This window comes from Strigops habroptila, chromosome 3 (genome assembly GCF_004027225.2).
Source record: "Strigops habroptila isolate Jane chromosome 3, bStrHab1.2.pri, whole genome shotgun sequence".
Taxonomy (NCBI): Eukaryota; Metazoa; Chordata; class Aves; order Psittaciformes; family Psittacidae; genus Strigops; species Strigops habroptila.
Window position 1 is genome coordinate 66514336 of NC_044279.2, and position 19367 is coordinate 66533702.

At 46.8% G+C, this 19367-nt stretch overlaps 1 protein-coding gene across 5 annotated transcripts in view; it reads right to left on the bottom strand.

Moving 5' to 3' along the window:
- The window catches only part of IQSEC3 (IQ motif and Sec7 domain ArfGEF 3), a 104057-nt gene that overhangs the window by 13577 nt on the left and 71113 nt on the right, over positions 1–19367 (bottom strand). For all 5 annotated transcript variants that reach the window (XM_030478739.1, XM_030478734.1, XM_030478737.1 and 2 more), the window contains exons 5-9: positions 15164–15325; positions 4216–4338; positions 3389–3555; positions 1167–1306; positions 177–302 (exon numbers count right to left, since the gene is read on the bottom strand). In XM_030478739.1, the coding sequence (XP_030334599.1) occupies positions 177–302; positions 1167–1306; positions 3389–3555; positions 4216–4338; positions 15164–15325 (718 nt within the window). The remainder of the gene's footprint in view (positions 1–176; positions 303–1166; positions 1307–3388; positions 3556–4215; positions 4339–15163; positions 15326–19367) is intronic.

A 19367-nucleotide genomic window follows, 5' to 3' on the forward strand; every position in this document is an offset into this window, starting at 1 on the left:
AGGAGTTTTAGATTTAGTAGGTTTTTAACAGTGAAGGATCCAGAGCTGTGTCTTACAATATCAATGGACCAGGCTGTCCTTAGGAGAGGGGGGAAATGGATGTTGTGGACTGCTTTTAGATTTCTTTATAGAAATGAGGGCGAGTTTTGTCACTGCAGTGCCCAAACACCACTCACCACCAGCAGGTCATTGAAGAGAAAAACTTCCCTCTGGTGAGCTGCCTGCTTCTGCACTTTGTTCACATCAGTCACTTCGTACAAGCGGCTGCAGCAGACCAGGCGTCGATGGGGCACAGACAGAACCTGCAGAAGACCCACAAGACCATGCAGAGGCTGAGGGAGGTGCCACTGTGGGTCTCCCCCACCTTCAGCTGGTGCAATCCTGCCCAGTGACAGTAGCACAGGCTAATTCTGCCCACTCTGCCCACACAAATCATCTTCTCACCACCACTTCTCACCATCACTTTTCCTGGTGGTGCAATAGCAGAGAGCTATGCCTTTGTGATCTGTATAAATCTGAGGAGTGGGACAGGCTATAGGCAATCCCTATTGCTCACACATCCTCTCTTCCTATACCTGTGGCTTCCAATCAGTAGGTGACTGCTCACCCTCCCTCAATCCACTGGATATCTGCAGGTTTCCTGGGCTTTGAGAAATTATGCTGCTCATTTTGGGTGAACAGTATATATGTTTTTGTATTACACCTCGGTTACTGTTAAAGAAGCTGTCTGCATTTGGGGGTCTCTTAACTCCTGCAATCCTTAGGGAACTCTTTAGAGACAGACGGGTGAAATTGTTTTCTATCACTTTGCCTTCCTCTCCCTACACCCTCGCAAGGTCTAAAAGTTTGAAACACTGCAGAGCTATCACTGGAGCATTGGCAGGCAAGACCTGCATTGGCAGGCAGGACCTGCAGTGTGATTCTTGGGCAAACAATTACTGCACCACATACTCTAAACTCTGGCTGAGGAGATCCCCCAAAATTAGGAAAGAATGAGACAGCGAGGAAGAAAGTGTTTGGAGAAAAGAGGAGTGAATTCATCAAGACAAGCAAGGAAGTATTACAGAAAAGGAGTAGGGGCATAGAGGAAAAAGGCAGAAAAGAGGGCAGGGAAGGAGGCAGGGTAAGAGGGGTGAGTGGGTGCCAGCAGGGTTATAGGTGCTCACCGTTTTCATTCCAACTATGGACTTCTCCACTTTGGTGACATAAGTGACATGGTCCTCATTGGATTTTAGCTCTTTCTGCTGGATCCTTTCATAGATTCCCACCACCAGCTCTCGTGGGATGTCAGCACCATCATCCACCCCTGCCAAACACAGAAATTGTTGTGCAGGCTAGGCAGGGAGAAAAGGAAAGGGAAGAATCAGTGGTCCCTGACAGGCAGCTACTGCCTCTGTACTATGTAGTGCTGTGAGGGCTGAAGGGAAAGAGGAATACTTCACTTTAGGCTGTCTTCTTTCTTGTCCTAACACACCTAATGCACCAGCAGGAGAGACTGACATCTCTAAGGCCAATGCAGAAGATTTCATTATTCCACTGCTCTGCATGGTGGCTCCTTTCCATGCGCTCCCTGAGGTTTTATAGCCACAATTTCACATTCATATATCTTGGGCCACTCAGCAGCAACCCCTGCATTGATTTCGTATCATCAGAAGTGCTAGATGTGGAGGAGATCTATGATGAGATTCAGCTGCTCCTCCTGCCAATGCAAGCATCAGCTCCCCTGTTTGCTTGGTGGCCTTCACTGTCCTTCTGTGATGTCTCCTAGGAGTAATACTTTCCTGTTACACTGTCTGTGATATCTCTCTCTTGGCCTCGTCCTTTCCTCTTTTATATCTCCTCAGATAATTCTCCAAATTTTGCTGTCTGATCCTTGCAGAGCCTGATGGAAAAGTTTTCTTTTACCTTTCCCTGAGCCAAACACCACAAATTGAACTGCCAGTCTTTCCTCTGAACTGAATTCCTCCGAACTGAATTCCTCCAGTCTTTTTATATTTATCTTCTCTGTTTTCCCTCCAGCTCTCTGGTTTGAGATGTACTACCCTGAGCGATACAGGTGACGAACTGCTGAGGAATAGAGAGGCATTATCATTTCCTGGCTCCCTCACCCACATCCTTGCAAATGTAGCCTGAGTACTCTGTCTTTTTTCAGGCACAGGCTGGTGAAGCCACTGACCTGGGCACTGGCCTGCAGGTGATTCTGGAATGATCTGTCTCCCCTTGTCTGTAATGGGGTGACATTCACCCTCTCTAGTGAGTTGTGGTGTGTTACATACTGGAAGTGAGTGATCCTCACATTGGCTGAATTCATTGTGATGTGAACTGGCAGATTTTCAAGCAATGTTAAGTGTAAGTTAACGTAAAAACCCCTGTTTCAGTTAGTGCTATCAGCTGTAATAGCAAAGGGGAGGGGATGATGGCAGGTACCAGCCCTATTCAGTATTTCATTGAAAAGGGGCCTCATTGTCGCATTATACTAGTCTGAAGTGGATGACAAATTGGGGAAGGTGTGGGAGGCTGAGACAACACGTTCTGAACAGCAGTCAGGACAAAGAAACAGGTCAAAGGAATTCACAGAAGTTCAAAATCTAAACAAGGATTTATACTGGAAAAACTTTGAGGGATCTGCAGATGTGCAGGAAGAGACACTTGGAAGATGACTGACCTAGGAGTGAACATGGCTGGGAAATCAGACAACAGTTTGTCTAGACATGATGTAAAAAAGGCCAAACAATACTAAGCTGCATTAGCAGATCTCAAAACAAGGAGGAGGCAGTGGCTCTATATATGAGTATGTTGTGACCACATCTGAAAAAGTGCTTTTAGAAACCTATTACCAGAATGGAAAGGACTGACCTTGAAAACCAGAAGAAAATTGATTTGGGGAACTGATGTATCAGAAATTGCAAAGAGGTAATGTATGCTTGAACTCTGTCATGCCTACAGTTACTATAAGTAATTGCAAGCAATTAAGAAGGGGAAGATTTAGCCTGAATAGAAGAAAAATGTGTTTATGTATTCAAAGCTGCAAGGAGAGGAATGGCTTGTTTAGCACAATCCAGCAGGGTCTAAGAAGGATGGAGTTGAACAATAGGAAAATGTAATACAATGGACTGCTTCCAAGCAGTGAGATCTATTAAAAGATGAAACCATCTCTCAAGGAAAATGGTTGGTTTCTGATAAGACTGGACAGCTTTCTGCAGAAAACAAAGCTTACATTTTCCCCTTCCCCAGCATCCTAGAAGACACCTCAAAGGGCCCTCCATGTCTGGCTCACAGGGAACAGCAGCAGCCCTGGAGAAAGGCAGCTCCACTTTAGTTTTGCTGCTTTCACCTAGGCAGAGTTTAGAGCAGCAAGAGGGCAAAAAAATCAAAGCGGGACTCTCACCTCTGAGATTGCGAATGAAGTCCTCCAGCATCATCTTTCTGTCAGGCTTGATGTTGGGGCTGTACATGTCCGTATTGAGAAGGATGATTGCAAAGGCCAAGATGAAGATGGTGTCCGGGTTGTGAAACTGCTGGACCACATCTGGGTTACACATGCAGTACCTCTGGCTGCAGCAGGAGGGATGCACACACTTAACATGGAACATGGCAGTCCTCTGCTCCAGGGTGGCAACAGCTTCATCACAAGTGGATCAAACTGCTTTCATTCCACCTCTCACACAAATGAGAAGGAACTAACTGCTCTCTCAAGGCAAATTTATCCACCAACAGCTGAAGTAGGCCACTGAAACTTCAGCTTGCTTGTTCTCAGGAACCAAAAAAGCAAGTGAGACTAGAGATGACTGCTCAAGCTGGTATGACTATGTAAGAGTAATATAGGAGCTGTCTACTCCAGCCCTTTGCTAAGGGCAAAGCACTCCTCTGGATGCCCCAAAGGAGCAACCCAGCATCTCTGCAAGCCCCAGTACTGCTCTTCCTGTGAGTTACCAAGGAACAGGGCGTCCCTTGCTGGCAGACATGGCAGGGCTGGCCTCACTTCAGTCCTTTGTGCCCTTCGTGCCATGGAACATCTGACAAGGACATGGCTCTGCTGCAGCACTGGCACAGAGGACTCCATGCTTCAGAAGCTCCTCTGTGATCACCTTCTTTGGAAGGGAGGTCCCTGGCCATTCATTCCACGGCTGCTGCATGCTTTCTGCCTTGGGTGTGTTCTCTGCCTCCACCTGGTTGCAGCAGTGCGGCTGCAGGGCTCATTCTCTTGATTCTTACCTGAACGCCTCAATGAGCCGCTCGACCTTCTGCGCCTCCCCCTGAACACGGATATGGGCCTGGAATTTCCGCAGGGCTTCATCCAGCTCCATGCCTGAGAAGTCCATCTCGTCCACCACGCAGCTGTGGGAGAGGGACACAGCCTTCATCAGCGTCTTCTCCCACAGAGGATGCCAGGCAGGATGCTCACTGTGGTGCCAAGCCTCAGTTCCCAAGGGAAATACCACAGGAAAGGCCCTGAGCCATCACTACAGCTGCTCAGGTCACAAGTATAATGGGCAGTAATTTCAGACAAGTGTTTCCTGCATTCTACAGCAGGTGAGCAATTCTTGTGTCTAACTATGTATATATATATGCGTATGTATATACCATGATATATACATATATCATATCATACCATATACAGGATATATATTTATATATACAAAGTATATATATGTATGTATTGATGTTTATCTGTATAGATACAGATATCTAGACATCTATATTGACATAGATATTTAGACATCTATATTGATACCAATATCAACCTAGATCTAGATCCATCTACTTCTGCCTTTCCTATCATCTGGTAATCCTTCACACATTGTCCATTCCTCCCTTCCTCTCAGCACATGCACTTGTTCACTACTTGCTTATCCGTCCTTCTCTTATCTCTATTCACTCGGCTGTTCCTACACTTGCCCTCTCCTCTTCACTCCCACTCAACCACTGCAACAACAACATTCATTATGTCTTTAAAGACCAGAGCCAGCTCAGAGAAAATAGGAAATGGAAGCTGTTGTACAGAAATAACATTTCAACATCTACTGGCTTGTAACATCAAGGCTGGATAAAACTCTGCCCATGTAGCCAAACACCAGCAGTCCCCAACAATTAATTCTGTACAAGCCCCTATTTATTTACACATTTCTACCCATTCCACACAATCTTTTTAATTCCCACCATACTTCAGTGCCATGCTTCCCTGTTATCTGCTAGAAATCCTTCACCTCATGCATCTGGTATCATCACCTTTCCTTTCACGGTGATGCATTGCACACTGGTAATTCATAGCCAGTTTAGATACCCAAAGAAGGGATTCCACCTCTCTTGTTTCCCACTAAAGCATTCTCATCTTACAGAAGTCCTACCATTAGTCTCCAAAACCTACTACTACAGTTCTTGCTCTCTGTATTAGTCAAATAGTCTAGTTCTTACTGTTACTGCATGATATTTTGGTCATTTTTAATGACAACACCTTCCCCATGTGGCTTCCGCACATTTTGTTCGCATATTCCTACTTTTGTGTCCAGGTCATTACTGCAATCATTAATCAAAAGCCTAGACTCAGAAAACTCTGCTCATAACCTCCCTTAGGCCCAGCTTCCCATTGCAGCAGAGTATGTAGGCACTAATGTCTGCATCAGCCAATTCTCTCCCCTGTTTATGATTCCTCTGCTAATTTCTATCCCTTCCACTCTCAACTAATAATTTCTCACGTCAAATGCTTTGCTGAAGTCTAGAATTACCTTCTGCATGTCCCTTGTCTAGAAAACCAGTTATTATTGTCTTAACAAAGACATTGAATTAATCTACTCTCCACTAGCTTTGGTATGTACCATTTACCTTCCTGTCTGCCATTATTCTTTCCCATAAAGAAATTCTCAAAGCTGACATTCTGTCAGACCAAGAAATTAACAGGTGCCAAAATCCCAATTTTTTTAAGCCTTCCTTAAATGTGAAGTTACTAATTTGCTAATCTTCAATCATATGGCACCACCTTGACATTACAAGTGTGTTAAAAATTCAAGGACTTCATATTTTCTGCTTCTATATACCTTGGATGCTAATACTATTCCTCCCACTCACCCTCCCCCACCTTTATATTATCCTCTGTATTGTGTTTGGTTTGCTTTCTCATGTTGTAAATGGTAAACTGACCCCAAATTTCAGATTAGGAGGAATTTTTCCCTAATATAGGTTGTCTGAGACTGTATGAGGAGTGGTACAGGGAAAATAGAGGAGAAGGGGATTAGTTCTCTTCTGGATCCTTCCATTTCCTAGGATTATCTGGAAGATTTCCCAAGCAACCCTCTGCTAATCAAGGGATGTGCTGTCATCAGTTTTTCCTTCTTCCTTTCTGTGATAAACTGGGGACATGTCTGTTGGTCTTTCCTAGAGTGCTGCAGTTTGCTGCAGGCTGTTGTGAGCTAGGATGTTGAATGCCATGTGCAGCCTTGCTAGAATGAAAATCTGATGCATGATGTCTCAACTGTGCAAGGGATAGGGTTCAAATGCTCAGGGATGTCTCTCCAGGCCTCCATTCCCTTACTGATCAAGAGTTCAGGTATCATTGCTTAACTGGAGTGACACCCACAGAATAACTTACCAAGAGCTCTGGCTGAACACAGAGTCTTCAGTATCTCCTAAGGTTGGAGTCGTTACAACTTCAACTAGGAAACATGGACTCTGTCCCCCCACAAACTTCATATAATCAAAATGTGGGAACAACTGGTGAGGACCAAGAGCAGAGAATCAATGGGGCTGCTCTCACAGGAAATCTTACATGAAATCTTTTTTTCCTCTCCAAAGGGTGGACTGCAGAAACATTCACAAATTTGTTTGCCGGCAACAGCAAAAACCTTTCCCCCCCCCGCCTCTTTCCTTTGTTATTTTTATTTTCTCATTCTCATACTCACACGACCCTTGGGTTGACATCAAGGCATTCTGCTTCTTGGAATTTATCTTTGATAGTAAGAAAACTTTTTCTCTGGTTAGTCATTACTGTGTTCACAGCTGCAACCACCTCTGCAGTTGGACTTTTGTTATTATTTTTTAATACTTGCCAATGTGTGATGTTTCTTGGCATTGACCCCAGTGATTTTGCTGTTATTGTCTGCTTCCAGACATGTGAAAGCAGAGTCCTTGCACACACCAGTGAGACCTGCTGAGGTCCCCCTAGTAACCCTAATCCACCAACATTAAATCGTGTATCTTTCACTCCCTCCTTCACTGATCAATCCTTCCCACTCCACGCAGGCTGCTCTAACACATCCTCCCCTTTGTGTGCAGATATCAAACAATAAAGTCAATGCCCTTGATACAGAAAGCATCAAGCCTTTGTTAGGACAAGTAGGACAAGGCAGCTGTTTATAGCTTTTTTCAAACTCAAACAGGCATTGCTACATGAGTTATGCCCAGCTTCTCCTTTGAGAGTTTCTTTCACGGACTGACAGATGCTGGTTTGCTTTGTAAATTCTAGGACGAACTCCTGGGAGTCCCTTCCATCTGAAGGAATGGAATCCAAAGAAGGATGCCCCCTATCCTGCTTCCTGAGAAAAGTTGACCAGGCAGAAAGGACAGATTAGGAAGAAAGTTTGACTCGAGAAAAGTCAGCATGAGATTCCATTTGATTTATTTCACAAAGCCTGTGCTGAAGGTCTGAGGAATAGCTCCTAGAGGAACCACCAGCTATGCTGCTACTTTCTGCTGCTAGACAGAGAGAATGGTGCATCACAGTTGCCTGATGTTTTTTGGTGAGTAAATTTGACATAGCAAAGACCACCGAAGGAGACAAAGAGCCTTGTGTCATGGGGCTGCCATGTTTCTGCTCCTCTTCTAGGTGGCTACAAGTTTTGTTGCCTTGCCTGACCTCAGATTCCTGCACAGACTCCCATTAACTTTCCAAATGTACTGTGGTGCCTATGTCAGAACTCCCCTGAAATGCAATGCAACTTTCTGAAACCAGAGCAAGGAGGTCTTCTCTTTCCAAGCTAGAGAACCTGGAAGCTGATACAGGATAGCTTGGCAAGCATACTGCAAAAAGTACATTGATCCTGTCAGCCTCCCGAGCTGCAATGTAAAAGGCAATGTGCATAAGGGGGGCGTCTCTCCCCAGAACTGGATTTGCCAGTGTACAAGACAAAGGTTGAGCTGAGAGCGGCTGGCTCTCTGCATCCAAGCAATAACCCAGCAGCTTACGTGCATGTGCCAAAACCAGTGCCGAGTTAATTTCTGCACAAACAGCGGAACACTTCTATTCCAGGACCACCAGGACGCCTGAAGGATAATGAAGCAGGGGCAGAGTAATCACCGTATAAAATCTCCTCCTGTTTCAACTCCTTCCTCCCCACAGACTTCCAACACGACACGCAAATTGAGCTCACAGTGCATCCAGAGATGCATTTTGACCGGTACCCACAGGACCAGGGCTTTAGATGTTTGGATCATGTAGCTAAAGCGAGCTTGAAAAGTGCTGACATCCTGCCCCATAAACAAGGTGATGGAGTTTGAGGGCTCTTTTACCACCTGTGTACGTTGGGAGCTTTGGCTGTCCTGAGGCACTTGGCAAGCAGACATCTCACAACTGCAAAGAATTGCATGCCAAGTGCCAGGTCCAAAGCGCGGTCCTAGTTGGATCACTATTCTCAGCTACCACCCCAGAGGTGGCCATGATGCCTCCTAGTGTGCAGGGCATAGATCTCCCAAAGGGAGGTGGATATAGTGTCATCAGATCTGCGAGGATTTAGCACAGGGCTAAGCATGGCGAAAGAGCCTTGTGGTGAGAGGGTTCAGTGAAGGCAGGAAGCAGCTGTATCGTGTGGGGCTGGGATCTGCTTGCCGAAGCATAATGACCTATTTTCCAGCTTTTCCACTCAGGTGACAATGAAGCAGGAGCTGGACTGCAACTAAAAGTGTCTGTAATGAACCTGCAGCCCACGCTCAGGGAGGGAGCAAAGGGGGAGGCAGCCAGGTGGAAAGTTTAAAACTGTAAGGCACAAAGATACTAATAAAAACCATCCCTCTTCTCAGCTTCCCTAATCCTGCGAGCATTCTGAACGATGAGCCATGCTTAGGGTAGTCTGCAGAGGAAGAGCTCAGCTCCCTGGGAGGAGGCTGCCCTGCAGGTGTTAATTGAGGCTCACAGAAAGAAAAGTGACCAGGACTCGCTGATTCCTTGCACCAGCAGGTACGGGTGTGTGTCTCAATCCTACCCTCCTTGTGTAAGGGTAGTCTTTACAATGGAGACCATGGCCCACACCAGTCTTCTCTTTCTGGGGGATGCTGCCCTACATGTATTGCCTGTTTTCTTCTGGGGCTGAGTCATGCCTACTTGCCCTCCCAGGGTTGTTGGTAGCTCACATCATTGCTCCTCACTTGGGCATCCACTCCTTCCTAAGCAAGAAATTGCCTGGCATACCATGCCTTGCACCACAGCTGCCTTGCAAGGTGGAGAGCTGGTCCCACTCCAGGCACACTGGCCACTCAGGGGAGGGTTATGCCCAGCCTTATTCTTCCCCTCCAAGGAGTGCTAGGAATCCTTGTCCCCCAGGGGACAAGGGAAACAACTGTTTCCATGCACAGCTAGGCAGGTTCAAGCTGCACATTCAGTCTTTGCAAATCTAGAACAGAAAAGCTGCTCTTGTGCACGTTTCATCTGTGCAGGAGGGCAGGACTGCCTAACATGTTCTTCCCTCTGTCCTGTTTCTATCACATCATTATCTCTTGCTCCATAGCACAAGCTGCAGCACTGCACTGTTCAAATCCTCTTGTAATGCAAGTCCCCCATTGATCCTTTGTAATGTCCTCAGAGAGAAGAGGAAAGGAGGCTAGTTTGGGCTAACCTGACAAGTTCACTCTGCCAGTCCAAGAGGAATCTAACACTTCTTTGAGAGACAGCCTCTTTGCTGGGCTTCCAGCTCTGCACTTACACTCCTAAGAGCAGCTTTCCTCTCCCTGACTTCCCATGAGAGAAAGAGAAGACAATACATGCTTGACGGACAGGAAAGCTGCTCACCCACAGAGAGAGTGTGTCTAACAGCAACTTACAGTCTAATACCAACCAGCCCCCGACTCAGCACAATGTCTCTTCTGCTTGAATCCCTGCCCCTTTCTCCTCTGGCAGCGAACGCACCAGAACAGTCACTTCTGCACTTCCAAGTCCCACGACCTGAACACACACCATAAAGTACCAGCAGCACAGCCAACTCCATTCATGACATCACTCACATTATCTTGTTCATGAATGAACTATAAATGGAAGCGTTTCCTGAGTCAGAAACAGGTGGAGGGGAAGAACGAACTAAAGGGAAGGGAAGTATGAATGAAGGAGAACAAAAGCAAATAAACAGAGAATGAAGAGTGCACAAAAAGAAATAAACAATACCTGAACATGTAATACAAAAGAAAGGAATGAAGAAAGAACGCAAGAATGATCATGTGTCTCATATTAAAAATGTGTTAATGCCTTGGGCCTCTTTTTCAAGGTATCAAAATGATTTCTCTGTAGTACTTGCTGGGCAAATTTGACAAAACTGCTCAGTACCAGTTCAGCGCTTTAGTTGCCCCAGCTACCTCTCTACAGCTGTATTCTCTAGACTGGTAGGCACTGAAACCCTGCAGTAGATCCCCAGTGACTCCTCCTAACTGGCTTCAAGGCAGGTTTTGGAAGCAGATTCCCAGGAGAAGAGAACGGATCTTACTGGGGGATGCTGGATCATAGCAAATGTTTGTTACTGCAGGATGCTCAAATTGGTTACAGATGGGATTTATCACCTGTAACATAAAACGCCTAAAAGCTGTACGTCCAGCCTAAACTAGCACATTGAGAAAAACAACACTCCTGAGGTATCTGTGTCTCTCCATTGACTAAAGGAATTCATAAATTGATAGAAGACACTAAACTTGGTGGTGGCTAACAATACGTGAGATAAATCCTACCTTTAAAGACTGAAGCCTTTTCTGCAAGAGAAAACAACATACTGCATCTCCCGAAACATACAGGCCTGAGCAGTTTATTGTTATCAAAGCATGTGTCCCAGTTATAGTTAGATACTATAATCCCCTGCTCTCTCCTTTCCTCTGGCTAGTGTGTTTAATAGACTGGATAATAGGAAGAATTTCTTCACCAAAAGGGTAGTCAGGCATTGGCACAGGCTGTCCAGGGAAGTGGTGGAATCACCGTCCCTGGAAGTGTTCACAAACCGTGTAGATGAGGCCCTCAGTGACGTGGTTTAGTGGTGGACTTGGCAGTCCTCGGGTAGCGGTTGGACTTGATGATCTTGAAGGTCTTTTCCAACCTCGCTGATTCTATGGTTCTATGAATTACTTGTGAGCTACCCAGACATCTTTTCTGGGTTCCAAGAAAACCAGTTAAAGGTTGAAAGACAGAGTAGGAAGATGGAAGGGAGAATATAACTTGAGGGCATTTAGGTGCTGGGCACGCTGGTGTGGGAAGGCAAAATTGCATACCAAAGTCTTCAAGCCTTATACTACACTTACCCTTACCCACCACCCTGCCCGTACACGTAAGAGGCTTTCCAACCAGCATGGCACTTCCTCTGGTGTTTTACATTTACTAGGTGAGCAGCAAAGAGGGATTATCTCCACAGTATCAGATACTACTGTACACTCCTGAGCTCTGTTGCCTGACTCCAGGAACAGGCAGTGGTTGGCTTGTTTGTCAGTTAGCACTGCTTCAATACCTGTAGAAGCCAAGAGAAGTTTGCAGAGCACAGTGTTGTGGCTGGACTTACAGCTGAGTCTGGAGTTTGTAACCCCGGCAGCTCTGCCCTGCCTCCAAATGCACAAGGGAGGCTGACACTTTTGCAGATGTTTTAAAAGCTGTCCTATTATTTATTCATGCATCTGGGTTAATTCAACCTGGCTGCAGTAGAGACAATGCTTACAATACACAATTCTAATACAAGTTTTCACATTGAGCGAAAGCTAAGCTAACACAGCAAGTGGCATCAATAATTGAAATTGCTTTTGGGAGGGAGAGGATGGGCCAAGAAGGCTCCAGGGTCAGGTCTGGGATGTGAAAGGGCAGAGACATAAAGGCTTGCTCACTGCAGGTGGTCAGAGCCTGCCCAACAACTACTGCCTGCTCATGGCCACCCTGCTTGGGCATTTGAGCTTGCCAGGACTAGCAGAGCCTGTTCTTCTGCCCACTTGGGCCACAGAAATGGCTGTGGCATTGGGAAAATTGTGCAGAAGCTACTGTAGGAGCTATCCTGTCTGCCATGTGCTCTGCTGTGAATGCCGCTGGATTGCTAAGTGTAGGTAGATGTGGGAACTGCAAGACAGCCCTTGTGGAGTCCATTCTCTCAACATGTGCCAGTGTTCCTGAGCTAGTTTGATTTGAATTGGATGAGGAATGAGAACCAGACTATGTCTTTGTTCTAAAATGCCAAAAGGTCTTTGAGCTGTCTCTTGCTCCCACACAAACGGCTCAAAAGTCATGACTAGCCCTTGAGCTATAGTGCACTGGAAATGCCAGCATAATGTACTACACTGCCAGCCCTCTTCTTCCAGCAGAAGGGACAGGAAAAATATCCAGGGTGATAATCCCAGGCCATAATTTCTCCTGGCAATGCTTTGTTTCCATGCATGTCACACCGTTGGGTGTGCAGCCACTGCCCGGCCAGCTCTCACAAGCACTTGATGAAAATCTGCTTGGGAAAACCACCAACCATTGCTATCCCCAAGCTCAGAACTGATACAGGAAGAGAGTGAAAGTACCTGCAAACACCACAGCTACAACCAGCTGAATGTGTGTGGTTTTCTTTACTGTTTTAGAACATTTTGTGTATATCATATGTCTACTTTTATTGTTGCCTTTAAGGAAGACGAATCAGCAATTTATTGTGAAGAGGAGATGGCAGCATAGATTGTTAGTGCAAAAACATCAACTGTTGCCTAGAGAGATCAGATACAGGTCTGAACTCCTAATTCAGACTCAGTTGCTTGATATATGTCCATGTACACAAAGTTCATGTCCAAGATATGTCCATGTACACATAGCCTCAACAGCTCAGTTCCCATCTTTGAGCCTTGCTTTCTACATCTGTAAATAGAATGGTTGGGTCACTCTTTCATGGAACATTTTGAGTGCTACACGGAGAGGTGCAGTGGAAACTGAGAGTAATGAGCACAATGGAGTAGGGCCACCTGCTTTAACGGACCTCCTGCAACATGCAAAGTTGGGCAACCACAGCATAGCAGCTCCTGGGTGTGGAGGCTGGGAGGCAGACACCAAGCTTTGCAATAGGGACTGTTCTCAGGAGCTGCTGATACAGAGTTTGTAGTCACATGTGAGGCAGAAGAACATGGTCATTCTCAGGGATGATGCCAAATTTAGGACTACAGGGAAGTGCCAGCCTATTGCTATTGCAATATTTCCCTGTCTGTGCAGAGGCTAGGTTTGGACTTCAGCAGAGTATCTGTCAGGGAAAGCAGCCCACACATTGCCTGCTGGAGAAAAAGAGGCAATTACTTTTAATTGTAGCTCTCAGCATGAAGAGACTGGAGAGAACTTGTGTCTTGCTGCTGGCCAAATCAACACCCAACCCATACAGTATATTAAAAAAAGAGCTGGACCAAAGGTCAGGTACCTGCAGCAATAAGCAGCAATTGCAGCAGGAATGAATTTTGAAATTTGGGCCCAGATTTGGCTCTTGAACTCGCACCCTCTAGTACTTCCCTGGAGTAAAAGTGGTGTGTGTATTGGATTTAGGGTTTCTTTTTGGCTCGGCTCAAGAGAAACCACAGCAAAATTCAAGGGAGATAAAGAACATTCTGGAGGATGGGAGAATATAATGAAGGATCCAGTGCAAAGGGCTTCCTGCACAATGGAAAGACAGCTCTCAATAAGAACTGTGCTTCTGCTTAATAAAAGAATGACCCAGCTGGTCATCCATTGAAATGGGTCTTTGAATGAGGTGGTTGTCTCCTGACTACACAGGTCACATTACCCTGCATGGCAGCCCTCACATTCACCCTCTGGTGTAAGGGTGCAATCTCACCCTGCTTTCACTGCAGCAGTTCTCAGGGTGGGCAGGTGGTGTCTCCTGTTCCTTATGTCCCCTTTTTATCATACAGATAGCTGTGCTTTCTCCTTTTCCCTCATCTGAAGTAGATTGGGACCAAGGAGGAAACCAAGGCTCATCTCACTTCCCCAGGCCTATCTTTGCAGAACCCTGTCATCTGGGGCATTGCTCAGAAGAACAGGTAAGATGTTTTTCTCCCCAACACTTCAGACTCTGCTCCTGTGGTGCTGGGGGCTGACAAATCAGCAATGGTAACAACGTGGAAGGCAGAGCAACAGGCAGGCACTGAGGTGGTATAGGTCTCAGGTATTCACAGCATTTTGCAGCCCAAATTGCAGGACTCAAAAGATGAGAGAGGTATACGCTGAGATAAGCATGGCTTGTGTGACCAGGAGAGAGTCACTGTGAGAGAATTGAAGGGAACAATCCATCAAGAAGCATGGAGGAAGCCTGAGATCTTGTTCAGAAACGGGATAGCTCAGCCCACTGGAGTTTTCGGAGTGGGGATGTTCCTCAGTGCTCTTTGACTGCAGTGGTAATGATAAACCACTAATAGCAAGCTTCCTTTTGCAGGCTTTTCATTTCCAATGGGAGTAGCATTTCCAAACAGGATCAACTCTCCTGTTATTATCCCCGCAATGCAAGTGGACAAAATGAAAAGGCCACCCATCTCAAAATTGGACAGAAAAAGAACCAGGTGTGGGACACCATTCACTACCTGCTGCTGGTCTCACAGCAAGGAACAGGTATTTTTCTTCCTCTGCCTCTTAGTATTTCCCAGAACACACCAGAGGTGCTTTATCTGGATGGGGTAAGACCCAAGTCACAGAGTTTCCCAGTCACAAAACCTCCCAGCATCACTACTTCTACTACCTGACAGTGCTGAGCTCCTGCTAGATGATCACAAGCCCTCTGAGGAGAGACTGAAATGAAAGGGCTGCTGATATTAAGGAGGAAATATACTGCTGGGAGATGCACTGAGAGGTGCCAGATAGGGAGTGGGAATGGTGAAGTTCCTGCAGAGCAGAGATGGAGGGGACATAGAGGATGGGGTGCTTGCTGGTGCAGACAGAAACAGAGCGAGCTCGCAACTCCTTTACAGTGCAGGGAGGAGGGGAAGAGGTTTCCACACTTACTCTAGGACATCCCTGTTGAACTGCTTCTTGCTGTTGCCCAGGAACTCCCCAATCATCTGGCGGCTGAGGCCCTTCCGCTGGAGCAGGAAGTGTGCCACTCCAATGGGGGTATCTGGGATGAAGCCTCGGGAGATCAGGAACTGGATCCCTTTGTCTGGGTTTCTGAAAGGGAAGGACAGAGACACATATGGTGAGTTTGCGTGTGTATGGCAGGAATGGGACTGGTGTGGGCAGGGAGAAGTGACTTGAGGGACTTGTGTGGGCAGGGAGAAGTGACTTGAGGGAGTCCCCCCCAGTTGCTGCTGAAGACAAAAGGATGCCATGGGATGCTGTGTCAGTTGCAGTACCTGCTGTCACTTGGCAATCACAAATGTCATCCTACTGCCACAAAGAATCCTGCTGCACAATACCAACCTCATCTTCTGCCATCAGTCTTCTTCAAAGACTCTTGTACCTTCCCTGCCCCAGCTTGGTTTACTTAGGGTTCCTGTAAGGACATGATTAGACTGTGTCCCCCACACAGATAGCACAGGGAATACCAGTACATTCAGCTGCTTCAAATGCAACCTATAGTGAGCTGTCTCCAAAGACCAGGGGTGAGAGACCCTTGCTTTTAGGGGAGCTGGGGTTGCACCTTCAGTAGGGCAGACAAAGCCAAAGGGAAAAATGTGGCTGTGAAGAGACTTAGGAGACATTGCTGCCATGATCTATGGGCAAATGAGGTTCAAGACACAAAGAGGGATAACCAGAGGTGGGCACCTTTTCTATGAAAAAAAAATTATCTCTTTTTCATACATTTTTAGTGCTCAGTGTTGAGTGACACTTTCTACCTTCTCTACCTGAGCATGGTGCTGGCTGCCTGAACAGAAACCCCATGCTCAGATTTGTTTATCTCTTCCTCCATTTCCCTTACCCTTAGCTGTGTGTGGATGAGACCAGGCATCTGGAGAATGCCTTATCAAAGCTGGGAGCAGACAGAGAGGGTTTCTCCCTCTGTGGCTCTGGGTGCCCCTCTGAGAACAGGCCTGGTGCTGAGTGGGCCTGACTGCCTGGTTGTGGGAGTGATTTTCTGCTTGTTACTGTGCCAGTGGCTCTGCAGCTCTTGGGGTATAGTGCATGTCTCAATAGGCGCACGTGTTTGTACGTGGCTATGTCCTGTACATACAGATTTCTCTTGCACCGTACACATTCATTAGAACCTGTGTGTCTGCATATTTTGGCTTCCTCCTCATGTCTCCTATAAGCATACATGGCTCTATGTATCCTGGCAGTGGCTGTGAGCCTGTGTGGTGGTGCCTGTCCCACGTTACAGACAGGAATGAGTGTGTATGTGTGTGCGGTGTAGCAGGTTTTCTTTCTAATATTTCAGTCTGCCCCACTGAAGGGTGTCATGATGCACTCTTGCTGAAGGGAATCACTGAAATGCCAGGAAGATTTCCACATTCCTTTGGTTCTCTGAGCTGGTGAGTGGGAGAGGTGAGAGGGTAGCTTCTTCATTCCATACTTCATCAACCCAAATTCAGCGATCTATGTCAAGGCTCAAGGAGTGAGCTTGCTCAGGCAGTTTCCTGGGGTTAGGAAAGGAAAGGATGAGATCTCAGAGCACGTGAATGCATGATATGCACAGGCACAGACTGTGACACTGTCAGGTGGTAAAGGATGTGGGTGAGCAACATATGTCTAGCTATAAGGGAATCAGCATTCGGAATGGCCTGCTCCTTACAGGGGCTTCATGGCTATATAAAAAGTAGATGGGCTTGAAATAGTTCTGCTTACTCTGTAACGCCATGAAGAAAATATCCTGGGCAGCATGGCATCCCTGGGGAGAGTGGCTAGGGGAACAAGCCAACGCATTAAATTTATTAACAGGAGAGTTGCAAGATCTGATATTGAAAAACCCAGGCCTTCCTCAGGGAAAAGCAACAGTTCACCTTCTGTACTATCACACAGATCTGGTTCACCTTTGAAGAGCACAGGCAAAGTTACCTAAGTGCAACAGCCATGTGGTCAGGACAGAAGTCAAGCTAAGCAATAGAAGTTCATAAAATGCACCTCCACCTGCGCACTTTGGTGTCTGGCAAGGGACAGTATGATGTTCACAGCATGAGGATGATCTCGGCTGCTCCAAAGCTACTCAGTGACTCCAAAGCCACTGGACTGACTTTGCATTCACTCCAGAGGAGCTGGCAGCTGAATATGGCCAGAAAAATGCAGCTCACATACTAGCATGGATGTGCAGATTTCAGTAGAGATGGCACACACAGTGCAAGAGGATGTAGGCTACAACAGTCCAGCTGTGACAGCCCTCCTGCACTGCCTATACTATAACTCAAACATACTTGCATACACTATTCTTCCACTAACAGCAGCCTTTCATTAGTTTTTCCTGGGATTCAGTTTGTTATCCACAAACCCCTGATAAGCAGTGCAACATCTCTGTCTCTGAACACCTGCAGAGGTATCCCATGTACTGCAGCATGCAGCTTTTACCCAGATGTGCAGCAGCAAACTCTGCTTCCATCTCTCCTGAGCCTGGTGCCTGTTATTTTGTTTAATGCTGCAGTGGTGTTAAGCACTGCCAGCAAATGCTATGGGATTCCTCACGTCCTGCTGGCTTTCCCTATGCCCACGCAGCCAGCTGCCCACACACACTGAGTTATTACAGCAGCGCTGCATAATGAAGCACTCTCCATTCCAGGGATTCCACCCCCTCACTGTGGAATGGAGATGGGGAAACTGCCTCAGCAGCACAGCATCCATGCGTTCCCAGGGGGCTGCTCCGAGCCAGAGAGCTGCTTTCTGAAAGCAGCAACTCAAGGCAATGCAAAGCCGGATAGACTATGGCAGATGGTGATAGCAACTGCAGGCTTCACCTCTTGGTCCAGGGGAGCAGTCAGCAAAAAGGATGTGCACACACAGAGGCATGGCCTCAGCTCCATGCCCACATGTGGGTTGGTGCCCACAACACAAACCCTACAACAGCAAACTGGCTCCTTGCTAGAAATTGATAGGGAAACCAACAACCACATAACTGCAGAAAGCTGAGTGGCCTTCCCAGCCCCTTGGATAGAGGTGCACTACAGTGTCACAAGGGGAGCCATGTGTCCCTTAGATCCCACTCAGAGAATAATAAAAACCAACCTTCATTCCCCAGAGCTAACAGGTCAGCTCCCTCCCTCCCTGTCCTCCAACGTCTTGTCAAGAAAACTGAGCCTTACAGGTTACCACACAGTATTTCAGCAGCTAGTTTCAAGGGAGCAGGGGAGGCCTGGCTGGGAAACTGTGTTTCAGAGCTCCACAGTAAGTCTTCTATCCCACAGGGACCTGCAAGATGCAGTGAACCCAGGTCACTGAATGAAGGAGGATGGCAGAGCTGCTTTCCCAGAGCAGACCTGGTGCTGCTAATCTGTCACATGAATGTGTGCCAGGCAGACTGGGGGAGGAGGAGAGGCTGCGAAAAAGCATTCTCACTCCTGCTTTATCTTCACATCAATGCCCATGTCAACTGTGCAGGACCCAAAGGAAAACACATTGGCTGGAGGGACTCCTGCCAAGCACAGTTGAGAATACTGGAACACTCAGTAGCAGAGGTGTGAGCCCCACATCCCTCTCCACCTATCCTAACGCAAACACTAGAACATATTTGTGGACCTGGAACTATCTCATAATCCATCCCCACCTGCGTCTGGCGGCTACCTTCTCTAGTTCCAGCCTGCTTGTGTTCATCAGGCAAATCTGTGTGTGCCCAAAGCCTGACTTTGATATATACACATGGACTCACTGTTCACAACCTGATCTCAGAGCTAGTAAAATGTCCTCCTCAGTTCCGTAAGAGTCCCAGATCTGTCAGCTCTAACATCACTTCAGCTCTTGTTGTGCTCTGAGCCCAGTCCTGAAACCCTCTGTACTACGTAAATGTAGTATGGAGGCTGTGGACTCCACATTCCTGCCTCCTGGAGCCCACAACCTCCATTCTACACGTATATAAATCCTATGCATTGCCCCTTGTCTGTGCAAAACTTCTGCCTAGGACTGCATAATCTTTAGTCCTCACTCTGACTAAAAGGCCCTCACTAATGTGTGGCAAAACATTCTTCTAGTATGAGTACCTTACATATCCAGCATCTTCATCAGGGGACTCAAATGGAAACCAAGACAGCTTAAGATGAGTGTGAGATGATGGAGCAAAAACCAGTATTTCTCA